This window comes from Euleptes europaea, chromosome 9 (genome assembly GCF_029931775.1).
Source record: "Euleptes europaea isolate rEulEur1 chromosome 9, rEulEur1.hap1, whole genome shotgun sequence".
In the NCBI taxonomy this organism is placed as follows: domain Eukaryota; kingdom Metazoa; phylum Chordata; class Lepidosauria; order Squamata; family Sphaerodactylidae; genus Euleptes; species Euleptes europaea.
In genome coordinates this window covers 52,085,373-52,110,706 of record NC_079320.1, presented here as the reverse complement: position 1 = coordinate 52,110,706, position 25,334 = coordinate 52,085,373, and the positions used below count along the sequence as shown (strand labels likewise).

The 25,334-nt window shown below is 45.6% G+C and overlaps 1 protein-coding gene across 1 annotated transcript in view; it reads right to left on the bottom strand.

Annotated features, from left to right (window-relative positions):
* The window catches only part of LOC130482351 (palladin-like), a gene marked incomplete at its 5' end in the record, with an annotated part of 116,382 nt that overhangs the window by 6,850 nt on the left and 84,198 nt on the right, over positions 1-25,334 (bottom strand). Inside the window, 6 exons of the mRNA XM_056855061.1 lie at positions 13,097-13,120; positions 14,666-14,807; positions 15,664-15,738; positions 16,258-16,363; positions 20,605-20,665; positions 21,419-21,597. Coding sequence (XP_056711039.1) covers positions 13,097-13,120; positions 14,666-14,807; positions 15,664-15,738; positions 16,258-16,363; positions 20,605-20,665; positions 21,419-21,597 — 587 coding nt within the window. The remainder of the gene's footprint in view (positions 1-13,096; positions 13,121-14,665; positions 14,808-15,663; positions 15,739-16,257; positions 16,364-20,604; positions 20,666-21,418; positions 21,598-25,334) is intronic.

Sequence of the window (25,334 nt, the reverse complement as noted above, 5' to 3'; positions counted from 1 at the left end):
TCTGCCTGAGACCCTGGAGAGCTACTGCCAGTCTGAGCAGACAATACTGACTTTGATGGATCAAGGGTCTGATTCAGTATAAGGCAGCTTCATGTGTTCGTCCATGTGATGAAAGGGAGGGCACCTTGGCCATCTTCTGGGCATGGAGTAGGGGTCACTGGGGGTGTGGGGGGAGGTAGTTGTGAATTTCCTACATTGTGCAGGAACTAGATGGACTAGATGACCCTCTAGATGACCCAAGTTGGACTAGATGACCCTCATGGTTCCTTCCAACTCTATGATTCTATGACCACTTTGGTTATTCTAAAAGGTCAGGAAGGGGTGTTGGGGGAGAAGTCCAGCACCAGGGCTCCTTTGCGCTGATGGTCCAGAGTGTTGTCACCTGTCCTCTAGGCCACTCAACATCTACATGAATCCACAGGGTGATGTGGCATCTGTGTCCTGATGATACCCAATTCTATTTCTCTCCAGTCTCTGTGCTGGGAGTGTTAAAGAAGTACTTGAAATCGATAATGAGGGGGACATAAGGGCTAACAACTTGAAGCTCAATCCGGACAAGATAGAACTTCAGCTAGGAAGTGGTTTCGTGTCAGTGGGAGGACGTATACAACCTACCCTGGATGGGTTTGCACTTAAAAAAACAAGTTCGTGGTTTAATGGTGCTGTTAGACCTGTCCCTTATTCTAGGCAGCTCAGATAACATCTGTGTTTTCAGTTTACTTAGAGCAGTATTCCAGCTGCACCTCTCCTGGAGAGAGATAGAAGAACATAAATAACAATAGTCAAGCTAACAAGCAGACTAATAGTGGCAATACTTTGTCCATGGGGCTGCCTTTTAAAACCACCTGAAAGCTTCACTTATTCTGAATGTGACAACAATGTTTCTACTAGGACTGTGACAATTTTTATCATTTAAAATATTCAAATAAGTGCTCTGGTTACTAGTATGCTCCTGGGAACTGTTCAAGGCACTAGTTTTGACCTTGAAAACCTTAAATGGCATAGGGCCATGTTAGGGGGCAGGACTGCCTTACCCAACATAAACCTATGTGATCATCAGTATGTTCATCAGAGCAAGGGCCTTTTCAGTGGTGGTGCCTTAGTTGCTGAATACCGACCCTAGCAAGAGCCATATGATTCCATTCACCCAGGCGGGAAAACACACTCTCTCATAGGAAAAGGGTTGAACCACCTCTTGCCCTGTGTTTCCACCTGAACCAAATCCACATCCTGCAGCTGCTATTTAGAAAAGGTTTAGCAACTCTAGCTCCCCCTTCCCCCGAGCTGTGGGCTTCCAGCTCCCAGGACTTGGTGCTCTTATTTTGGTCCTTATCTGCCAGCTTGGAACTGGTCTTCTCTTTAGGGCTGTTGAAAATAAAAAAATTCGGTATAGTTCGGATTCGGCCGAATTCAGCCCGTCTGGATTCGGTACACGCCAAAGTCCGAACTCCCCTGATTCGGATCCGTTAAATTCGGCGAGAAATTAAAGTTCGGCAAAATATTCGGCCGAATATTGCCATTTAAATTTTAAACAATCACTCTTGGCCTCCCGCGGCTGCGGGGGAGGGGGGTTAGAGCTGGACGTTCAAAACTTTCATCATTGCTTCTTGTGACCCTTATTGAAAGGACTGCCAATTTTGGTGACGATGGGGTCCTAGGGAGGCAAGATATGGATCCCGGAAGCCCTCCCCCAATTGCCCATCGCAAAGCATAGACCGTCCGTGACTCGGCTCGGCTGCATTTGCACATTCAAGCAAATGATGCAATGCAATACATTGGACTGAGAGAGCCCACGCAATTCACAAACTGCATGCCGGGGTGAAGCGCGAAATATAAGTATTGCACCCATGGCAGCTCCGCGGGCTGGAGGAAGTAATTAATTGACCACCCAACTCTCTTATAAAAAGTGGCTGGAGGAAGGGAAAGACATACGCCCCCCTTCTTTTTCTCAGAGAGTCTTTTCCTGTGTAATGTATATCTTCCACTTTGAGGTGTGTCTGCCCAGCGGCTTTTGGCAATCCCCGGTTGCAAAGATTAGAGGGCACCCAAGCACCGGGGGGTGGGGGGTGGGATGGGAACGTGGGAGCCCCGGCGGCGAGAGGGTCCTCCTCGCACCTCCGCACGGAGACCACTCGCCCTTCTCAAGCCAACCTGGGGGGGGGGAGGCTAGGCCGGACCGTGGAACCCCAAGCAAAGCAACCACCCGCACAACTCAAAGACCACAAGACAACCAAAAGCCAAAAGCGCTGGATGAACTCAAGTGGCACCCAAGCACCGGGGGGTGGGGGGTGGGATGGGAACGCGGGAGCCCCGGCGGCGAGAGGGTCCTCCTCGCACCTCCGCACGGAGACCGCTCGCCCTTCTCAAGCCAACCTGGGGGGGGGGGAGGCTAGGCCGGACCGTGGAACCCCAAGCAAAGCAACCACCCGCACAACACAAACACCACAAAACACCCTCAAACCAGTTCCAACTGATGAACTCGGGTGGATCTCTCAACCGCACCAATTCCGCTGGCTGGAATCGCTGGATCTCTCGCCACCAAAATGGAAGACAGTGGGGAAGGGAGGGATGGGCGGGTGTTTTAAACTTTCTCTTGGCCAGTTCAAAACTTCAAATCAATGCTCTGATTGGCCATGAGAAGAATCTGCTGGGCTACCATTGGCCGCGGGAGAAAGCAGATTGCCAACGGGCGGATCAGCTCCTGCGCATGCGTCTCCGCCGAACCACCGAATTTGCCAAATTTACTCGCCGAACTTGCCGAACATGAAGAGTTCGGCCTCCCGGATTTCTCCCATTTTGGAGTTTGGATCCGTCCGAACAGAAAAGCGCCGAATCGAGGAAAATTTGTTTGATTTTCAGTTCGGGCCGAACCGAATCAACAGCCCTACTTCTCTTTTCCTCCATTTCTTTCTCCCTTCACAGCTTCGGCTGGACCACCTTCCGCATCCCGTTCACTACATCTGTGGCCGCTCCCCTCCGGCCTTGCTTCCCTCAGCCTTCCCTGTTTACCCATGTTCTTGGGACAGCCATGTTGGAAAGCAGCTAAGCAGGCTGTGCGGAAGGAAACAGACCATTCTGGCAAAGGTAAAACAAGCCCTGCCACAAGCACTTTGAGGTTTATTTTTTAAAACAAAAGCCACCTGTATATCTTTTAACTTAAAAAAAAATCTAAATGGTGGAATAATCTAGGATTACGATTGCGGTATCGATGAAGTCAGTGAGCCCTCCAGACCCAAGCCTGGGTGACTAGGAACAGGGCTGCAGCCTTTATTCAACAGCAATCAACTTACGTGACATTAACTAATTAAGCTGCTAATGGTTACTTGTACAAGAAATACATACCAGCTGTAATTTATTTACTTGAAATGCTAGTTCCCTCCAACCAGAGCATGAAACAATAAAGTAAAAGAGAAGCTATGCGGAGAATCCAGTAAAATCAAATTTAAACTGAACAAATAATCGCAGGCACTCAGAAACCCAACTTGTGCCAGCTTGTTCTCCACCCCCCACCACCACCCTTTTTTTCTTTCTTTCAGAAAGGGTCTCATACTTTCAAAAGATGATTTAAGTGTTGGTGATTCTCCAAGGGAAGTGAGCTCCACAGTTGGGTGGTGGCCACTGAAAAACCCTCTTTATGTTCTGTAACCACCCTAATCTGGCCAAGAAGGTCACAACAGAACACCATTGTTAGTTTTGGGGAAAAATTTAAATCCTAAGTATCATAAAGAGAAAGGGAAAGCTTGGGGATTAAGTCAGTTCGTTTAGTTAACGAGAACATTGTGTTGCATTGGGGCTGGCTCACACTTTGCCTGAACACATTGCTTATCCTGGGAATGAACTTCGGGCGTTTTTATACTCACCCAGTTTGCTTTAATGACAACGGTCTGCGACAGCATCTGGAGCTGTTTCCACTCAGTGCCAATTGTCTGTGCCAATTGTCAGTGTGTCCCTCATTATTGCTGCAAACATTGGGAAAACTACTGTCGAAGGCTTTCACGGTCAGAGTTCATTGGTTCTTGTAGGTTATCCGGGCTGTGTAAGACCACGGTTACACAGCCCGGATAACCTACAAGAACCAATTGGGGAAACTGCTGGAGAAACTGCTGTGTGGATGTTCTGTTACCTCTGCCCATTTGTAGGAATCATGGAACATCCACATGGAAGTTTCCCCTGCACTTCGCTTGAAACACAGGCGGGAAAATGCTGCCGCAGTTATCTTGTTTGTGGGCCTCCTAGAGGCACCTGGTTGGCCACTGTGTGAACAGACTGCTGGACTTGATGGGCCTTGGTCTGATCCAGCCTGGCTTTTCATGTTCGTATGACTGACTACCACAGCTACCATTCCCCTCCACACCACCAGAGGGCTTTTGGGGTTTTTAAGAGAAATCAGTCATTCACGAATCGCTGTAGCATTAATACTATTAATACACTGGGGAGAGAATGGTGGCTGCAGGAGTTGAAGAAAAACAGCCCTGATGCGGGAAGGACTTGCCAAAATGCATACCTTACTGTGCCAACAGTGTGCAAACAAGCTTTACAAGTGATCTTTCCCAAATGATCATATCAAACCAGTTTTGGAAAAGATCAGAACAAAGCTGTAGTGGACCTGGATAGTGGACAATCAAGGGATGAAGTCATGTGGATGCTAACCCCCCCCACCACAAATTAACCCCCACCCCAGTGCTCCAGTTTTGGATGCCAAAACAAAACCAAACCACTGTGTGGAAGCAACCTAAGTGAAGAAGACCTACTACACTTAACAGGACTGTCAGAAGTAAACATGCATAGACTGGGATGTAAATGCATCATACTAAAAGTATGACAACACCATAGGTTTTATTTTCAGCTTTGATCTTTGCCTTCCCTTTTGATGCAAAAATAATTGTAGGAAGCAAACATTTTCATTAAGCTATTTTAATGTAATTAAGTGGTCAGGGCTACTGTAACTCAAACCCACTAATTATGCTGTGATTTTGACATATGGAAAAACTTGTGTTCTACATTCAACCTTGGTCCTTTGCCTATGGTAAAGGAGTATAAGGTATAGAGCCAGTGTAGTGTAGTACTAAAAATGTGGCGATCTGGTTCCAATCCCCACTGAGCCACAAAGCGATTTGGGTGACCTTGAGCCAGTCATTAACTCTCAGCCTAACCCACCTCACAGCATTTTTGAGGCTGGACTTGGGGGTACCATGTTTGCCAACCAGAGCTCCTTGAAGGGATGGTAGGATAAAAATGCATTTAATAATAATTGAACAACACAATTAGTTGTGTCAGACTGGATATTTAGGTCATAGAGAAGAAGAAAAAAGTTTCTGGCAGAAAAAAAGGACTTCTGTGAGAAACCTGAGACAACCCAGTTTCCACAGAGACACAGAAAAGACCAAACTAGAACAATTGATGGTATCAAGTCACTCCTGTGAAAACTTTTACATGTATTAAAAATTCCATAACAAGTGAAAAAAACAACTTGCTGACACTTCATATTAAAAAATCGGAGTAATTACGAGTGCATTTTACCATTTACCCACCCACATGGCAGTAACAGCTTGATTTTGAGGAGACATTCACATAAGATTAAGGGCAGAATTATACGTTGCCAGAAACAAAGGGTTGCTGCTTCCCCAAAATTGTGTCCCTCTGTATTCAAGCCTTCCCCACTACTAACTTTACAGCAGCAGTACATTGTCTGTGATGCAGTATCATTAAGCTGTGTATTTCCCCAATCACACTCACATTGTTGGCTTCTGCAGGCAGGGGTGAGGAAATACACAACACGTTAGATCATATGCAGGTGGTATACCACACAGATGGGGGTTGAGGGAGAATACTGCCATTTTGGTGGCAATCCTATTTCTGTGGTAACACAACATGTAGAATTAACAGATACATAAGTTGTACTGAAGCTGCATGTTAAAGCATGAAGCTTCCCTATGCTGAGTTAAACCACTGATCTAGCAAGGTCAGTATTCTCTACTCAGATGAGCAATGGCTCTCAAGAGTCTCAGACACAGATCTTTCACATTATCAGTTCTTTGTTGACTGAACCTGGGACCTTCTTCATGCAAAGTAGACGCTCTACCACTGACCCTCAAATACTCCACCACCTATTCAGGGCAGCTTGCGTGGGTTTCCAAAATATGATCAGCAACTGTTGGAAATTAGGGAATCTATTATGCTGGAGAGATCCAACCTGCTGAGCCCATGTGGTTGCTTCATGCAGAAATTTCCCACAGCCATGTGGAATTGTCTCATGGGAAAGCTGTGAAGAGCATCCTGCAGATCCTGTCTTTGCACAGCCAGTGTAATATCTGTTGGGTCAATGAGATGCATGGATACAAATATGGGTACAGCTCCTGCAGCTCTGGAAAGAAGATCCACAAGACCTCTCTATGGACATTTACACCAGAAGTGTAAACAAGGAGATGCCCTAGGCCAGTGATGGCGAACCTTTTAGAGACCGAGTGCCCAAACTGCAACCAAAAACCCACTTATTTATCGCCGAGTGCCAATGCGGCAATTTAACCTGAATACCACCCCCAGAGGGGGCCCAGAGGGAGAGGCTAGGGTTGCCAAGTTCCTCTTCGCCATGAGTGGGAGGTTTTTGGGGTGGCGCCTGAGGAGGGCGGGGTTTGGGGAAGGACTTCAGTGCCATAGAGTCCAATTGCCAAAGTGGCAATTTTTTCCAGGGGAACTGATCTCTATTGGTTGGAGATCACCTGTAATAGCAGATCTCCAGCTAGTACCTGGAGATTGGCAACTAGTTCCTTAGTGTTTTCTCTCTACATATCAAGACAAATGGAAAGGTGTTTGGAGGATAGCTTGTGGGCACTTCAAAGGTGGAATAGGACTACACGCCCCTCCGCCCGCACAGACCCAGAGGGTGCCGGAGAAGCCGCTGGAGGGAAAGAAGGAAGGAAGGAAGGAAAGAAGGGAAGGGAGGGGGAAAGGGAAGGAAGGGAGGGAGAGAAAGAAAGAAAAAGAGAGAGAAAGGGAGAAAGAAATGGAGCAAGGGAGAGAAAGAAAAGGACAGAGGGAGACAGAAAAAGAAAGAGGCCATTTATGCATGGGAGGTTTTGCCTTGGATTTGCCACTCGGTGGGGCTCGGCGGCAGGCTTGTGAGAGGCGAGCAGGGTGGGGCAGAGGGCTCCTCCTTCGCACCCACCGACCAGCCATGCCCCTCCGCCCGCACAGGCCCAGAGGGCGCCGGAGAAGCCGCCGGCCATGCCGAGTGTGAGCGCTCGGCTTCTGTTCCCCGCTCTCCCACCCGCCTGGCTGGCCGCGCACGCTCCAGCGGCGGCAATGGCGGCAGCTTCTGTGGGAGAGTCCGGGGCCACTGCCAATGATGTCGGAGGTTCCCCCCCCCCCTGGGCTACAGCCTCCCCCATCCGGGGTGGGGCAGAGCCGGAAAGGCCAGCGGCTTGGAGGAACAGTGCGTGCCGGCAGAAAGGGCTACGCGTGCCGGAAGTGGCACCCGTGCCATAGGTTCGCCAACACGGCCCTAGGCATTTGCACATCCTTCATTTCTGCTGTTGTATAATGTCCTAAGCCACACTAAGATTTCAGGTCCACTGGGCAATGACATTGCTAGCTTCAAATAATACATTTTCACTTACTAATTAGCAGAACTAAATGGTAGAAACTTTTGCAGACAAAAAAATCCGGTATTTCCTAACTCTGCAATCAATTCCTTTTACAGGAAGCAGACTGTATTTCTGCTTGCGCCTTTGCTTCTTAATCAGGATTTTAAAATATATTTTTCAAAAGCTCACTGACCTCCAAGGTCCTATTCTAACTATCTCTTCATGGAAGCTGTCACTCTTGAGCTAGCACATGCAGCCTTCCAGCTGCACTGAGGGCCAGCTTAACTATTTTGCTGGTTTGGATGAAAATTAAGATTGCCGCCTGCCCTTTCCAATGCTTCACTCAAGTGAATGGATACTGGCAGCTCATTCCTGAGCTTTGCGACGGCCGGGGACAGTGTAGTCGAGGCGCCACCGAGCTGCCTCCAAAGTGGTTTTCTGGCTGCTGAAAGGCTAAAAAAGCCTTTTAAAATGCCTTTTAAAAGCATTTCCCCCCATTGAAAACCTGGCACAGCAACGCTATTGGTGAAAGGGGCATTCCCAGGCTGGAGGGGCTTAGGAAGCTGACGTCAGCTCCACCCTCCAGGAAAGCCCCTCCCACGCTGGTGCCACATTTCTCTTCCAGGATATAGGTCCCGGAGAGACTCCGGCGGCGGGGGAGCAGTGTGCCCCCCCACCAGCATAGGTTCCTCTTATCACGGAATAAGAGAGCACTTACGCTGGTGGCAGGGTCACGCCACCTCCAAAGGACTTTCAGCCCATTTCTCAGGAATGGGCTGTTACACTCCATTTTCCTTTCACTCACCTGCACTTCAGAAAGTTTACCCTAATGGTTTAAGCTGAGCAAGGGAGGGAAAAATATTTTTCCCCTTGAAAATTTGCCCAACCAACCTTGAGCCCTTGGAATTCCCTTGCCTTTGTAGCTGCCTGCACTGGCTATTGGATTACGTCACCCAAGGCTGCATCAAACTGAAGAACGGCCAGTCTTCAGCATGCTGCCACCACTTGCTCAGCCTGGACTGGCTCTTGAGAAAATAGGAGCCCTGCTGGATCAGACCAGTGGTCCATCCAATCCAGCAACGTTTTTGCCACAGCAGCCAACCAATTACCCTGAAGGGCCAACAAGGCACAGAGGCCAAGGCCCTTATTGTCTCCCAGCACTAGTATTCAGAGGTTTGCTGCCTCTGTAGATGGAGGCTTCCTTCAGGGACTGTGGCTAGTAGCTGTTGATGGACCTATTGTCCATGAACCTCGAACCCCCCTTTTAAAGTCATCTATGTCCATGACCATCAGTTCATCCACTCACAGTGAATCCCACAATTTAATTACTTGTTGAGTAAAGAAGTAGTTCTTTTTGTCTGTCCTAAATCTATGGACCAATAGCTTCATTGGGTCCCCCCAAATGCTTGTATTATGGGAGAGGGTGAAAAAGTTCACTCTAGCCACTTTTTTGGGTGCCCCCAAATGCTCGTATTATGGGAGAGAGAGAAAAAGTTATCTCTAGCCACTTTTTTCACCCCATGCTTAATTTATCCACCTCTGCGATGTCCCTCCTCAGCTGTCTTTTTCTGAACTGAAAAGTCCTGGAGTCTTTAGCCTTTCCTCATAGGCCCCTTAATAATTCTGGTTGCCCTCTTCTGTGCCTTTTTTTAACATCACAACAGCACAGCAAAAGTTAATCTACCCTGAATTCAGTGTGCATCAGCCATTTACATATACTTGGCTCCACACAGGCTGATCCGGATAAAAACAACGGCTACCACATGTCGAGTCAATGATAGGAACAAGCCTTGGGTTCAGGTTGGTTGTACAACTGCAAATATACCGAACAACCTAGAGTGCTGGATACAACATGGGTTGTACATTGCATTACATTGCATTAGAAACAAGATACATATACAAATTTATTACTAATTTTTAAAGATGACTTAATGGTAGTTTAAAAGGAAGGGGGACAAAGAAAGGTTATTTTATCATGGAGCTGAACTGGTAAATTGCTAGACTGAAAGCAAGAATTAGTTGTTTCTGTAAGATCTCAGCAAAGAATTGTCAACTTGCTGGCAGCGCCACCTAACATAAACACAAAGTAATTGTAAATATTTCTGTCTATCAGGGAAGAAAAAGTTTGTTGCTTCAAGGATTTACTATAGGTATTCCCAAACTTATTCTGTAGCCTCCTATTTCCTACTCTGCTTTCCCTTTCTACTTAAATGTTGGATCAGCTCTCCAAGCTAGATTTGGTACTTCAGTTTCCTTATCTGGCAAAAAATAACTTGTTCTTCCGCTTCATCCATCTATTGAATTGTTCTCCTTCCTAAAGGAATCTAGAGAAGCTAAGGGCCAAAAGTAACCATTCCCCATTGAGTTCAACATACTGTAAATATATTGGTGCTGCAGAAGAAGACAGGAAAGAGAAAAGTATAGCAAAACCAGAATGATACAGTGATAGAGGATTATTTCCCCTAACCATTCTAATAGGGTTGCCAGGTCACTCTCCACCACCGGCAGGTGGGGTTTGGGGAGGGACTTCAATGCCATAGAGTCCAATTGCCAAAGCAGCCATTTTCTCCAGGGCAACTGATCTCTATCAGCTGGAGATCAGTTGTAATAGAGGAGATCTCCAGCTAGTACCTGGAGATTGGCAACCCTACACTCTAATATTATTTGGGTTTTTGTTATGTTTTTTGCTTTCCTCGAAGTTCTATTCAGTGAAGCAATGGAACCGATTTGCCGCTGGCCTCTAGGTCCTGTTGCTTTTTGAACTGTAAAGAGTTGGTACAATTCCTTTCCCAGAGTTCTGTGATAAGACTTCCATGCTCTGACGTTTGCGTATATTGTTCTGGGACTAGGCCTACTCTCTGCATACACAGGCATCCAAAGGTTACACTTCCATCTGTAGTCCCCTTGCACTAGCTTTGCCACATCTGAGCCCCTCTGGCATGGCTCCCTCCTGCCATGTGAACATTGCGTCAGAATGCCAGGCCATGCAGGAGGAGTCTATAATATGGACTCCTCCTCCCCTTCCCCCCCCCACTAATACCTGCTTTCCAAGAAGCTAGGCGAGTGCTGACATGGGGAAGTGCTGGAGCTGCTCCCAGGTGCTTGGCAGCTTCTGATGTTACCTTCACACTGAAAGAAGGAGTTGCACTCCAGTGATTCCCATGCCAGAAAGTAATGTGAGGAAAAGGCCTCAGATTACTGGCACTTTAAAGAAAAGTCTTTGGAACCGAGGCATGATTCTCTTTGGCTCAGGGCTCTTTTGTACAGCTGACGGACTAGAACCCAGCTTGAATAAGAATAACTAAACAAGTTCTATGATGTTCCATTAACAGTGCAATCCTAAAGGGAGTTACGCCGTCTTAAATCCAGGGTGTAACTCTGTTCAGGATTGCTCTGTAAGACTGATAACATTTCAAAGGGGTGTCTGTGTCTTTCCAATGAGACCAACCTGAATCAAACATCCCCCCTCCAAGAAAATCCTGGCTATAGTATTTTTACATACCAGAAGATGATTGTTTTAAAGAAATTCAATATACTTTGTGGCTGCTTCCAGACAGCTGAGTAATGGCCAAAGCATCAACAGCTGGCAAATGATTCTACAGGTTTCTTTCCTCCTTCCTAAACAGGCTGTTCTTTGAAGGAGTCAATCAGCATAAAGTCAAAATGTCAAAATAACGTAGTACTGAGCAGGTAATTTGACAAACTGTGATGTTGGCCTTAAGTAATTCGACTGGCTATTAATTCTCAAAACAGTCTGAAGAGATTAGTGATGCAGGCTGATTTCCGTCTAGACAGAAAGAGGAGTGTAAAACACATTAGGCAGATACAACTTAGCAGTGACAAGAAAAACCTGTTTCGTAATTGTTCAGGTGCCTGAATCCAGAGAGAACAGCTATTTTTCTCTTCTCATCAGCCAGCCAGCTCTGACCTGTAAGCGTGTAGTGAATGGCCATCTGAGAATGTTTTTGCTGACTGTCAAGGATTAGCGGGTGAAGAGATAAAAGCGTTCCTCTTTGCTTCCCTGTTGTATTTATTACACCGGTAACATTTTTTAAAAAGTACCCTGGGAAGTACATATTTTTAGGAAGGGACAGAGACAGATAATCAAATTATTTGAAGTGTAACTCCACCAAGCTTCTGCATTTTAATGGCTTCATAAAACTTTTCAACACCCTTATTCGAAGGTTAGGCTCGGGGAGTTGAGACAGTTTTACCCATCTCATACCCTGAGCCTGATGGTAACTCTGCCCTCAATTTCCTTATTAACATTGGGCAGCAAATGATACAGTTGCATCACAGTGACTATGCTATCCTTAGAATTGCTAGAGTTATTTCACATCTGCTGTCACCCTCTCTGCAGACTATATAGACACTAGACAGCTATTCTGGGCTTAAACACAGGTTTTATTTAAAACATCCATTTTCTTCGCGTTTGTCTCCCACCTGCTAAGCACATCTGGAGAAAAAACTGGAGAATATACCGCTTTACTGTACTATTGCTCTTCTCAAACTCTGCTTTGCTGATCAGTTCTGGGTTTTTGAAGCTCGGCTATCTACTCCACGCTTTTAAACGAGTCAAACACTCCAATCCTTCCCTGACAACATCCCACCATCTGACCACCAAAGCCTCACTACAGTTTGTCAATACTGGGTGGGAATCCAACTCTTGATCTGGAGGGGAGTAGAGAAGAAACAGTGCTTCCAGCATGCTGGTGTGACCTTGGACCATCGCTATTAATGCCTGCACTGCAAAACTGTTAAGGAAGTTGTCCAGGGGTAGATGATAGGGGAAATGAACAATTGCTATGAACTATGCGGGAATTGGCTAGGCTGTCCACTGAGCTGGAAGCACAGAAGTAGCCTAAGACAAGGGAACCATTCCTCAGATTACGACAACTGAATATCTAGAAAATTCAATCATACAATTGCAGGATGGTCTTAACAAAAACAAGAAGAAAACATAAGCAGAATCAGCCCCATCCCCACTTAATTCTGGATGTCTCACCCTATGAATATATTGGAAAAATAACACCGAACTGGGAATGGTTGTTTATTTTAAGATAGTTCTGCTTGTATTTAACATCATGCATATTTGAGAAGTGGAAATTTAGCATTGCTTATATTTAACATCATGCATATTTGAGAAGTGGAAATTTAGCATTTAGTGGTCTGGTACTATCCAAAACATGCCAGTAGAGTTTCAGTGATGGAAACTGTGGATACAGTCTGTCCTCATTAGCTTGCAATACTCCATTTCAGAGAATGAGAGCTTAAAAGGTTTACCGGGGGGGGGGGGGCTCCTCACACTGGCCTGGATGGAATTTGCTGTTCTGCTAATAAAGGAACTGATGTAAAGTGCAGGACAGCAGGATCTGAAGTTGGTAATAAAGAATAGACTGCCTTGGAGGGGGTTTCATATTACCATTTCGCTGCAGAAACATTACACTGTTTAGCTTCAGTACAAACACAAAGGGCGAATGAACAAAAAGATTGTTCTTTCATATGATGCTTACCAGGTTCAGCTGCAGATCGAGGCTCTGCTTATCACATCATCCAAATAGGGAGCAGGGGAGGGAGAAGAAAGGGGGAAAAGAACAAGATGTGTCAGAAACTAGTTACTCTCAACAAGAGTATGTCTTAACGTAGCAGTATTAGGCTGCACTCAGACAACACAATATGCCAGGGTTTGAGCAAACTCCAGTTAGTTGGGCTTTCTGAACACAGGTGATCCAGGAAACCTCAGCTTATTGGTTGGCCCTAAACCAAGTTTCCCAGAAAGTTTTTATTGCTGGTTTATTAGCTACTGTTTGTATTAGGGTTGCCATTTGCCTACCCACAGTCCCCTGTTCCCCAGGGCACTCAAGAGGTTTTTTTTGGGGGGGGGGAAATGGGGGAGCAATTGGCTGTCTTCCAATGTAGCAATGTCACTTCTGGCTACATAGCCAGAAGTGACATCACCACATTGTGGGATGTTCTAGGATTCATCCAAAACCCTGTGAGTTTTTACGATAGAGTTTGCGTGAATCCTAGAGCATCCCCCATTGTGGTGACATCACTTCTAGCTACATAGCCAAAAATGACATTGCAGCATCAGAAGATCAGCAATAGGGTAAGTCTTGACCCTGCCAGTCTCCTAGGGATTGCTGGCAACTTGAAGGCTGGCAACCCTGGTTTGTACTAATTGTGGTATGTTGGGAAATCTGACTCCACAAACCACGGTTTATTGAGTACCCTCCCTTACAGTCACCTGTGCATAGAGATGTTCTTTCTTTCCGTGTGTGGAGAAGAGACAAGAAAACAGGCAAACTGGGATTTATGCACAAACCGGGAATGCTTTCCACATAAAGGTTTAAAAATGTGACACCCTCCCTCCATGGCAGCAACAAGTAGGGTGGGGAATGATGTTCACATAACACAGGCACCAACCCTCACTCCACTGTTCCTGCCCCTTTTCTCCATCCCATTTGCTCAGATAGGACAGGGATTTCAGCACTCCCTTTCCCCTTGAGTTGCAGTATAAAACTACAGTGTGGCTCAGTTGGTAATGGAAAAAAAAACCCTTATACAGCTGAAGGTAGAGGAAGATGCAGAACTTAAGTTCTTCTTCTCTGAAGGTGCAGCTAAACTCTGCCGTTTCCCATAGTGGCTCTGGGTGGGACGTCCAGATGGACCTGTAGCCAGCCTGTAGTTTTCTTTTGAGCTTGATCAAAGGAGGTTTATTTTTGAATGTGTGTGTGCGTGTGCGGGGGAGGGCAGATGAGTCATGACATTGTGAGGATATTTCCAAATACCGTGAAGGCCTCCTACTAGGGAAGGAGGATCTAACTGTGGAAGCAGCCAGGACTGGTTGCTCATATCTGAGAGACTAAGCAGAGTTTATTACAAACTATCTGTGGTTTGTTTTGACATTTGAATGCAGCTTTTGATACTAAAGTTATAGGCGGGTAAAATTAAGAATAGTGCTCTATTTTTTTTTTAAATAAATGAAATAATCACATGCAACAAAACAATACTGAATGATATATTCCTGCGGTTTCTCGTGCTTCGTGGCTATTTGAAACAGGAAATATTCTGCCACTTACTTTTTTGAAGAACTCTGAAGTCTGGGGAATCCTGAATTTCAACGCCTTGCCGAAACCAACTGACCTGCAAGGGGGGTGGTCCCCTCACTCTGCACTCAAACACAACTACTTGTCCTTCAGTTGCAGTTGCATTTTGCAGCTCCTGGAAGTTCAATAAATGCATTTTATTTGGACAGCAAAACCTGCTATCAGCATTTTATCAAGTGTTATTCTGTTTTTCACTATGGCTTTATTTAATGGCAACACAGAGGAAATCTAAACTAGAACAGTGCTATTTACATAAAAATTTCCTTTCTTATCTATGTGTGTGTGTAAAGTGCCGTCAAATCGCAGCCGACTTATGGCGACCCCTTTTGGGGGGTTTTCATGGCAAGAGACTAACAGAGGTGGTTTGCCAGTGCCTTCCTCTGCACAGCAACCCTGGTATTCCTTGGGGGTCTCCCATCCAAATACTAACCAGGGTTGACCCTGCTTAGCTTCTGAGATCTGATGAGATCAGGCTAGCCTGGGCCGTCCAGGCTTATCTATAGGATGGTTGTCTTCTGGCTGTTCATATACTATCATAGGGATGAAGTCATAGTGGGGTGATCATGTTACCTGCACAATTAAAACCACCACGAGACACTGACAATTCACCTGGAAGTGAACAAGAGCAGAGAATTTATTTCACTGGGACTTGTTCAGGAGACCTTCCAGGTATAATGTACATTTAAGATGACCATGAGGATACAGCTTCACTGTTATCCATATGCTGAGGATTTTATAACTATGAACATAAGATTAATTAGTAAACAGAATTTCATTAAAATATATAAACTCTATCTCTTACTGTACAAGAAATAGAAAATGTTCACTTCAGAAAAGGCGCTTTTCTTAAAATATCAATACAAAAACGGAACAACATTAATTTGTGACCTTTATGTGATCCATGCACTAAAAATGTTTTTGCTGTTAGATCCTGTAACCATTCAATGAGAATCTCAGTGGAGAAACCAGACCTTTGTAAAAATAGGCGCAGCATGACTGGGTTTAGATCCATCTAATCTGTAGAGATATGAAGTAGGACTCTGGACCTAAAAAAGAGAAAGACGAAAATATTTGCAGGACACAGGGGTATCGTTTGTAATAATATACTGCTTGCAAAAATAGTCTAGCCCATTTACACACGCAATACCAAAACAATACGCCTTTTAAGGCTTAAACTCTCATATATTTTCTATTGTGCACCTTTTCTGTTTATTGTATTTTTAATTTTAAAGACTTGTAGAGAGCCAAGTTATTGGGTCTAAAGGATTGAAATAAATATACAAAATATCTGCACAAAAGCTGGTCAGTTTGGTCAGATGTAGATCTGAATCTCACAGATGTGGTTCACTGATGGTAACGCTTTCCTCCGGCGCAAGGAACTTGCACATCCCACAAAATAAGGGTTTTGTTTTCTAGGGAAGACTTCATGGAGCAACTGCATCTAACAAGGAATTCAAGCTGCAACCATTGGAGGTGATTTTATTTGTTTACAAATGCCTGTGCGGTAATGAATTACCAAGAATTATTACATTAAATTACTAAATTAAAATGTGACATCTGCATACTTGCTGATTAGGCACCGAGATAGGTTGGATTACTGCTGTAGTGATCCCAGCCTTTGGAGCAGAAGATCCTATTGTTAAAGAAACAGAAGTACTTTTCTTCTGGGCCCTGCATAAAGAAGAGAAAAGTCAGACAATGTTCCTATGATTGCCTCCCTCCTATAGGGACAGTTCTTATGACCATGGTAGCCCATGGCAGTCACAGAAGCAATATTGTCCACTGATAGCTTCCAGTCCTGTCTTCATTTAGCAATGCAATTGTGTGCATCCACCAACATGGTGCTGGTGTGCACAGGGACTGACTTTCTGGCATACCACTGCTGACTCTCATTAAAGGCAACTTGCTGGTGTATATGAGCTGCTGAACTTCACATGTGGCTTTTGACAAAGTTTTTCCTATGGCTGGCATGATCTGAATTGGTCATATTGATAGTTATGTTTCATTTTAGTTCCCTCTCCCTGGTGTGTGTGTGGGGGGAAGAGAAGGTAGGTTAGCATACACTCCTGTTAGCAAGTAGTCTTAGGCCATTTATGTTTGGTAATTAGCAGTGCGTTCCAGGCTGAAATGCCTCGCATATTTTTTTTGAGTTTTTCTCACTGAACTGTCATTCAGGAAGTGACTGGAAGCCGGCACATACCTGCTTCACATTTCTTAAGAGCCCCTTTAATGCAACCGTTTGTGTTTGCTCCACCCTCGCTGCGAAGAATCTGCTCAAGGAAGCATGCAAAATGACAGCCGCGCTTTAGCTTTGCAAATGGCGGTTGGCTAATGGAAGGAACAAAGGAGCAGGCGAGTGGTTTTTTTTTTTAATTTCTCATTTTGCATAGGGACCGTGAATAGGCATTTTAAAGGTCGCATTTTTTAAAAGAGCTTTGAGCGAGCATCAAAATTGACCCTGCATAAATGGCCTTACTGTGAAAGAATGCAGCTTGGTGGACAAGACAAATGCACATCTCCAGCACAATGGAGTGCCAACATCCCATCTACCGATTTTTCTCCACATTTCTGTTGCCTCAGAGTTGTCTATTGGAAAGGGATAATGACACGAATCGGGACTCCACACTCGCTTCATAGTCAATTCTATGTCTCAACAGTCAAGCCACCTCCACACATACACACACACGAAGAGAGGGAGAGCTCGCTGTTTTATTTGACTCAATACTCACACCAGAGCACGATCCAAGCCTCTCCTCCTTCTCCTCACAGCGCGGCTAACCTCCTTCGGCAAGAGTTTGGGCTGGGCTTTTTCGGGGTCCTCCGCCCCCCGGGGAGCGACAGAGATGTCGGGCTTCCCTGGGGCGATTTTTCCCGCGCCCACCTGCCAAAGGCTTGGGGACTCTAAAAGCGAATCCCCTCCTAACTAGGTTGGGTGTTTGATTTTGGGGGTAGCCTATCAGCTTTGTGCCTCACGTTGGGCGCCAAAATGAAGTGCCTAATTGTCTGTAGAGTCCAATAAACAGACAATTAGGAGGAGGTTAGAAATTAAGCAGCAGTTCTTTATTTAGCTAAATAATGAGCCAGGTGGGCTACCACCAATACAAGAGTGGAGAGTCACCATGAGAGAACAAAGGAAAGGAAGGATCCTTTATGCTTTAGTATCGGGGCAGGCACATTACATCATAAAGACAAAAAAGCCAATACATAATTAGACGCCTGAATACATTAATTAGCATAGCCTATAATGTTGCCCAAAGGCGTTCTTAGAAAGCACTTTGTGTTTATGAGCGGGAAACAGAAACTACATTCCTAACTAAAGATAAGAGAATCCATTCGCTAAGCCAAGGACAGCTGTGATCAATATGTGAGGGGTCCTACCAGCAACAAAAGGTGTTGTGGCTTATAATCTTCTGATGCCAACTTCCTTAAACATCCATGGCATATGTGTGTGCGTGTTATATTAGCCCTTATTCATGGCCATAACAATAACTGGTACTCTTTAGGGTACTCCAAGGCTTCCAGCTGCTGCTACATACCATATCATATAATTTTATCCTTGGGACAATTTATTGGGATAAATTGAGAGGCTGTTGGACGGCCATTCAGGAAGCAGGGGATTTAACCTGTCCAGAAGGGCATTACTTCCCTTCCCCTCCATTGTCTGGAGTCAGCGGCACAAAGAAGACAGCTGTTGGGCAGCGGAAACAGAAGGCCTTCCATTGGTCACTCTCACATGGCAGCAGATCTATGAACTGAAGTTTTAAATCTACTTGCTCTCGCTTTCAAAAATTTTGTAGTTTTTACTTGCAAAACAAACACCTATTACAAATAAAATTAAAATATCCTTACAAAGATATGCTACTGATTTTCTTCTAGAGGCCTACCTTCACAGATTGGAATAATTCATTTTCAAAGACATAGGGGCATTTTTCACGGTAGATTTTGCTTCTGTTTTGCCACGGACTAAAAAAACACACGATTTAAATATTTTTTTCATGGCCGCAATTTATCCCTGTCAATCTCGATGTAGTTTTGGTTTTTCATGGGAACAAAGCACGCTGTATTTGACAACGGTTTGGTCTGTCCCTTTTGCAGGAGGCCTCCCCTTCCAACAGGCTCATTGTTTATGCCTGCCCCCAGCTCTGTCCCAACTCCGCCCAGCAGATTACCTCGTGCGGTTCACCAGCCCCAGCACAAAAAACAAGCACCAGTCCCTCTGGTCTCCTCCATTTTTCTTTCACCCTCGCTCTGTTCTGCTTTTGGAACAGTCAGATTCCAAATTGGGGGGGGGGGCAAGGCAGAGCTTTCCTCAAAGCTTCCCTCTATTTTCTATAGGTGTGGAACCCATTGCCCTTTAATGATAGACAGGATTGGGGGGGGCAGGAATTGCATCCATGTGCCCAGAGAAGTGTTTAGCTGAAAGTGGGAATGGCGGGGGGGTGGGGAGAGGAAAGAAGGCCCCTGGCTTGCGCGCCGACCATGATCCGGCCACAGTGCACCGAGAGAGAGGAAGGAGATAAGAGCAGGCTGGCCGCCCCTCTTCAGAAGAGTGATGGGAGTTTTGCCTTGGGTTTTCCGCTCTCAGGATGCACATTTTTCCCATCCGAATTCTCAAAAATCCCCCCTCCCCGCTGGGGTAGAGGGACATGGCAGGGGAAGGGAAGAGGAAAGAAGGCCCCTGGCTTGCGTGCCGGCCATGATCCGGCCACAGTGCATCGAGAGAGAGGAGCCAGAGCAGGCTGGCCGCCCCTCTTCAGAAGAGTGATGGGAGGGAGTTTTGCCTTGGGTTTTCCGCTCTCAGGATGCACATTTTTTCCATCCGATTTCTCAAAAATCCCCCTCCCTGCTGGGGTAGAGGGGCCAACAGCCCCTTCCCTTGAACATCCCCCCATGGGTCCAGCTGCCCTAGACCGAGCTGCCACCACCACCACCCCCAGCACGCAAGGAGCACATCCGTCTGACGTCCCCCTGGGCTTGGAGGTGTGGGCCCAGCTCCAAGGCCCATCCCGGGCGAGGGGCGGGGAAGGCGTGCCACCTGCCCGCCCGCTAGCCTCCGGGACAGAGGGAGAGAAGTGCCAGGACTCTAGGCAGGCAGGCAGGCAGCAAAAGGGGCGGTATTCTTGTCCGAGCGTGAAACTCCCCCAGCCAATCACCGTTCTTGGGGGAGGAGAAAGGAGACTCACGGGGAGGGACAGCAGAACCGAAGCAAACATTTTTTCATGGGCATCCGAGCAACAAAACACGCTTCTACTGGAAAGTACGGCTCAGAAGTAGTTTGGTTTGCCGCTGACATAACGCGACTTTTATACCTCTATCAGGGAAAAGCCGGATCTGCAGTGAATAACCAAAATTTGACTCCGACGCAAATCAGTGTCGAAACAGCAGCAAATCTCCGTGAAAAATTCCCCATACAGATCACAAAACAGAAGCAAAGCAAAGATACAGGTAAGAAGAGGCACAAACGAAGTTTCATTAAAAGTTCACACACATTTAGTTTGAAATGCTACATGCCTGGGCTTTCAGATAAGCAGAATTTCAGGTACAACTGACACCAGAATGCTTTATGTTATGTAGAACTAAGTGACATTAACTGAAATAGATAACACAATACAGAAAAGCTTCCTGACTGTGTCTGCAAATCAAATTTACTTCAAAGAGTCAGCCACTGCAGACTTTTTAACTAGCTATCCAAATGGAGACTCTGAATGAAAATCCACCTCTGTTTCCCCATGTCCAAGGTTCAATGCAATATTTTAACATGGCCCGATCATTAATTAACACTGGCTTGTTTTTCCTTCTTCTTATGCAGTGACTGTACGAAGAAGAGGTGAAGCGGAACCACTTTGCAATAATCCCTCCAGACTGCCCTAGAAACACGGTATGTAACTAAGAGCTGCGCTATATAAACTTACTGTGGCATGGCTCCCGAGTTCGATTTGAAAATTTCAGTGTCAGAATCAGACGAACTGGCACCTGGAAGCAGACAAACACAAACAACTCATGTCATCATGGTCATCAGCTACACTTTAGTACAAGACTTTAAGTTAAAGAAAAATAAGCTCTTCCATCACTTTACAATTATGTATGCAGCACAAACATTCACTTGTTGAAAGGGTTTTGCAGAGTCATTGTTTTCAATGGTTCTGAAATCTAGTTCTGCACCCAGATACCATAATTTTATAGGTTTCATGCCAAATATTAGACAAGAAGACGAAGAGTTGGTTTTTATATGCCAGTTTTCTCTACCACTTAAGGAAGAATCAAACCAGCTTACAATCACCTTCCCTTCCCCTCCCCACAACAGACACCCTGTGAGGTAGGTGAGGCTGAGAGAGCTCTAAGAGAGCTGTGACTAGCCCAAGGTCACCCAACTGGCTTCATGTATAGGAGTGGGGAAAACAAATCCAGTTCACCAGATTAGCATCCGCCACTCATGTGGAGGAGTGGGGAATCAAACCCTGTTCTCCAGTTGAGAGTCCACCGCTCCAAACCACTGCTCTTAACCACTACACAATGCTGGCTCTCCAATTTGAGCCCTACAGAACCATAGTGACCACCTTTCATCCCATTGTCCAAGTAAGCCATGGAGGCAAGAGAAGTTCAGCTACAAACATCCCTCTGCAACTTGCATCCCTTTACAAGTTAGGGCTATTTCTATAGATCTCTTGGAATCTGTACATAATGCATATAATGTGTGTGGCCACATTAGCTGTCATGACTCCTTACCTTCAACAAACACTTCTGCAGATGTAGAGTCAGATCCAACAGAGTTTGAGGCAAGACAACAATAGCGCCCCGTGTCGTCCTCAAAGGCTTCTGATATAATTAATCTTTGGAGTTCTCCGTTTTCACAACAGATCTGAATATCAGGAGAATTTTTAAGTTCTTTGCCTTCACAGAACCACCTGTAATAATACAAGCAGAAAGAATAAAGGGTGCTAAAGATTTTTTTTTAAACGAATAAAGTGCAAAATTATTAAAAGGACGAGAAGATATTTATAGCAGAAAGATTCACAGAAGGGATTGGTGGCAGAAATACTTGTGAACTTCAAAAGCATTTTTCAAATTTCTTTATGGGAGAGGCTTGAACTGAGCTGTGCTGCCGTTCTGGACTGATGAGCAGCTGTAGAAATGTGGTTTGGAGTTAGGGTTGCCAACCTCCAGGTACTAGCTGGAGATCTCCTGCTATTACACCTGATCTGCAGCCAATAGAGATCAGTTCCCCTGGAGAAAATGGCCGCTTTGGCAATTGGGACTCTATGGCATTGAAGTCCCTCCCCTCCCCAAACCCTGCCCTCCTCAGGCGCCGCCCCCAAAACCTACCGCTGGTGGCAAAGAGGGACCTGGCAACCCTACTTGGAGTGGCTAAGGAGAGTACTGGAGTGGAGGAGGGAGGACGGGCCTGGCAGCTGAAGCCTCTTTCTGGTTCCCAGCTGGAGGTGAGATTTGGGCTCCCAGTTCCCTCAGGCCTCAGAGGTGCACCTTAAAGATTGATGACATGTAAATTCCCTAGGAGCCTTTATGGGTTGCTGCTCAGTCTTCAGACATGTCACAGATAGTGGCAACTAACTGACATGGCCACTGCTGTGCAGTCCCCATCCCCTTTGACAAGGCTCAGAGGAGCAGCACAGAGGGAAGGAGTTTCTCAGCCAAAATTATTGCTTTCTGGGACTGCCCATCAGTTGGGCCATCCTGCCCCCCTTTTGCGGCTTGCAGGGCAAACCATCAGCTCGAACACTTTTACTTGCCTCTCTCCTCTCCCGATATGGGAATCACAGAGTTGGAAAGGACCACCAGGGTCATCTAGTCCAACTCCCTGTACAAAGCAGGAAATTCGCAACTGACTCCCCCCACCCCACACACCCAGTGACCCCTACTCCATGCCCATAAAAAATCCTCCAGGATCCCTGGCCAATCTGGCCTGGAGGAAAATTGCTTCCTAACCCCAAAGTGGTGAACTGCATTTACCTGGGCATGTAAGAAAAGGCCACGAGAACCAAGCACTAATGCAACTCTTCCTGCCCTCCCTCTCATGATCTGACTAATCAATCAAACCAGGAGCTCTAAGCCATGCTATCCTGGTACCTCTTCACTGAGACAGGTCTCTCTTTGCAATGTTCTTTGCCTGGCCCCATATGTCTGGTGGTGACATCAGGGCTGCAGTGGGTACCTAATGTCTGACGGCATGCCTCCTTTGTAACTGCCTTCCTGACCCAGTGGTTAGGATGCTGATCTGGGAAGTGGGGTCTGTGGGCTCAAGCCCGGCATCTATTTTTCCCCTTGTGTTTGTGTGTTTTTCCCCTGGGGAAAGGCTGTATATGGCTTGGAGCAAGGACAATGCATGTGGTCAGTACTTGGAATGCCGGTCAGACCCTTGTGCCAGTGTGTGCCACTCAGAGGGTTGTCACCGGGTGTTGCTGCCTGATTGGTAGGGTTGCCAGGTCCTTATCTGCCACCAGCGGGAGGTTTTTTGGGTGCTGCCTAAAGAGGGTGGGGTTTGGGGAGGGGAGGGACTTCAATGCCATAGAGTCCAATTGCCAAAGCGGCCCTTTTCTCCAGGTGAACTGATCTCGATTGGCTGGAGATCAGTTATAATAGCAGGAGATCTCCAGCCACCACCAGGAAGTTGTCAACCCTACTGATTGGGGGGTGTTGCTGGGGTCACTATGGGCTCGGGTGTGCTTGCTCTGTGCCCTGCGGATGGGTGTGTGTGTTGTTTTTTCCCCCTTCACAATGGCAACCAGTGGTCCCACTACTGCGCTGGCATAGGGTTGCCAACCTCCAGGTGAAGGCTGGAGCTCTCCTGGAATTACAACTGGTCTCAAGACTACATACAAAGCTTACTAAGTAATTAATTATTTGAAACATTTATTCCACTTCACCTAGAGAAAATGGCTGCTTTGGAAAGTGGACTGAATGGCATTGTACCCTACTGAGGTCCCTTCCCTCCCTAAACCCCACTCACCCAGGCTCCACCTTCAAATCTCCAGGTATTTCTGAACCTGGAGCTGGCAACCCTATGCTGGCTGCTGGCCATCTCTGCCACGGCATCCCTGAGGATTGGGCTGCCCATTAGGTTTAGCTAGCCAATTTCAATTGGAAAGTATTAGAAAGCTATCCGATCACCAAGAAGAATCTCTGAACTAGCATCACCATCTTCAGATAAATGTCCTCAAACCAATTTTGTACAGCTGATATTACTCCATGCTGTTTTATGCTTTCTCAAAATCCCACAATGCACTGAATCTAGTCATAGCAACAAAACCAAACCACATTTATCTGTATATGAAGCCAATTAAAGCTACCGAGAAACTCCATTTTTTCTTCCAGAATCCCCAATCTTTCCTAAATGCTGGAAAGCTGGAGCCACAGTAACATTATTCCTTTAAAAAAACATACTCATAACTATTTTCTGAGATTAACTGTACCATCCTAAGCAGAGTTACATCAGACTAAACCCAATGACGGCAACGGACTCAGAAGGGTGAAACCCTGGTTAGGATGGTACCATTAGCACGCCTCAGGATTCTATACAGTTGGATACATTTTTCCTCCTCTCACAGATCCATAAAAAAGGAGAAGGGGATTGATTGGGTCCATAACCAAGTTATGGTTTTTACAAAGCAGCTATGTAAAAAGTGATCTTCCTTCACATGAAACAACTACTTGTTTCTACATTGATACATCTACTTTATAATTTACAGCACATATTAGAAATACAGGAATATTATTTTGCACTGAATTTTAGAACAAATGCCTTCCTTCATACATTTCAGTTTATCGACCCAAGAACGCCCTGGAATGGTATGCATCCATGTGGAACATTAACATTTTGCTAAGTTTCAACTATGTCCTTAATCGTAATCTTTTTAAACAGTAACTTGAATTATGTTGAAAGTAGGTTACAAAGGTCTCGCTCTGTCACAAGACATGTAAGTTCTCAGTCTTCTTAGTTTTGTTATGACTCTACCAGCACATATGCTTGATTCTTGCCTGCAGATACTTGACTGGCACAGCTATGATGTATATCATACCTTCTCTGCCCTCAGTGTTTTAAAGGTTAATGTAAGCAGGACAGGTCACATGACCACACAGATACCACTTCTCACACAAGACTTATAACTCATTTTTAGTGGGACAGACCCCTTCCTTTTCCAAACAAAAAAGTCTGGCATGGGAGATTCCAAGCAGAGCAACTATTTACCAAATGCTCAAACCCACCCTCCCGTCTTAAAGAGAGAAAAAACGGCCTCTTTTGTTCATGAAATATTTAAAGACCCTGTACCTTTTAGGTAGGGTTGCCACTGAAACTGATAAATATTAATTGTGTGTGTGGGGGAAAGTCAGTATTAAATGCACAGCTTGCCCAAATGTTATGCTGATGTTCAGTGGCTCTGAAACCCTCCCCCGCTAAAAATAGTAAAAAGGTTAATCCACAAAGGTCACTTACGGCAGTGATTTTGCATGGTCAGACTTCATTCTCAAATTGTCTTTGAGAAAACATTAAATAGGTTTCTGACGGACTTTAAAGCACACTACCACCTTTTGCTATTTAAAAAAAACACCTTGCCTACCATTTCATTTCCATTTGGAATAGGAGAGTAATGGCAGCCTGTAACCCACTTCTTCAACCATTTTTTAT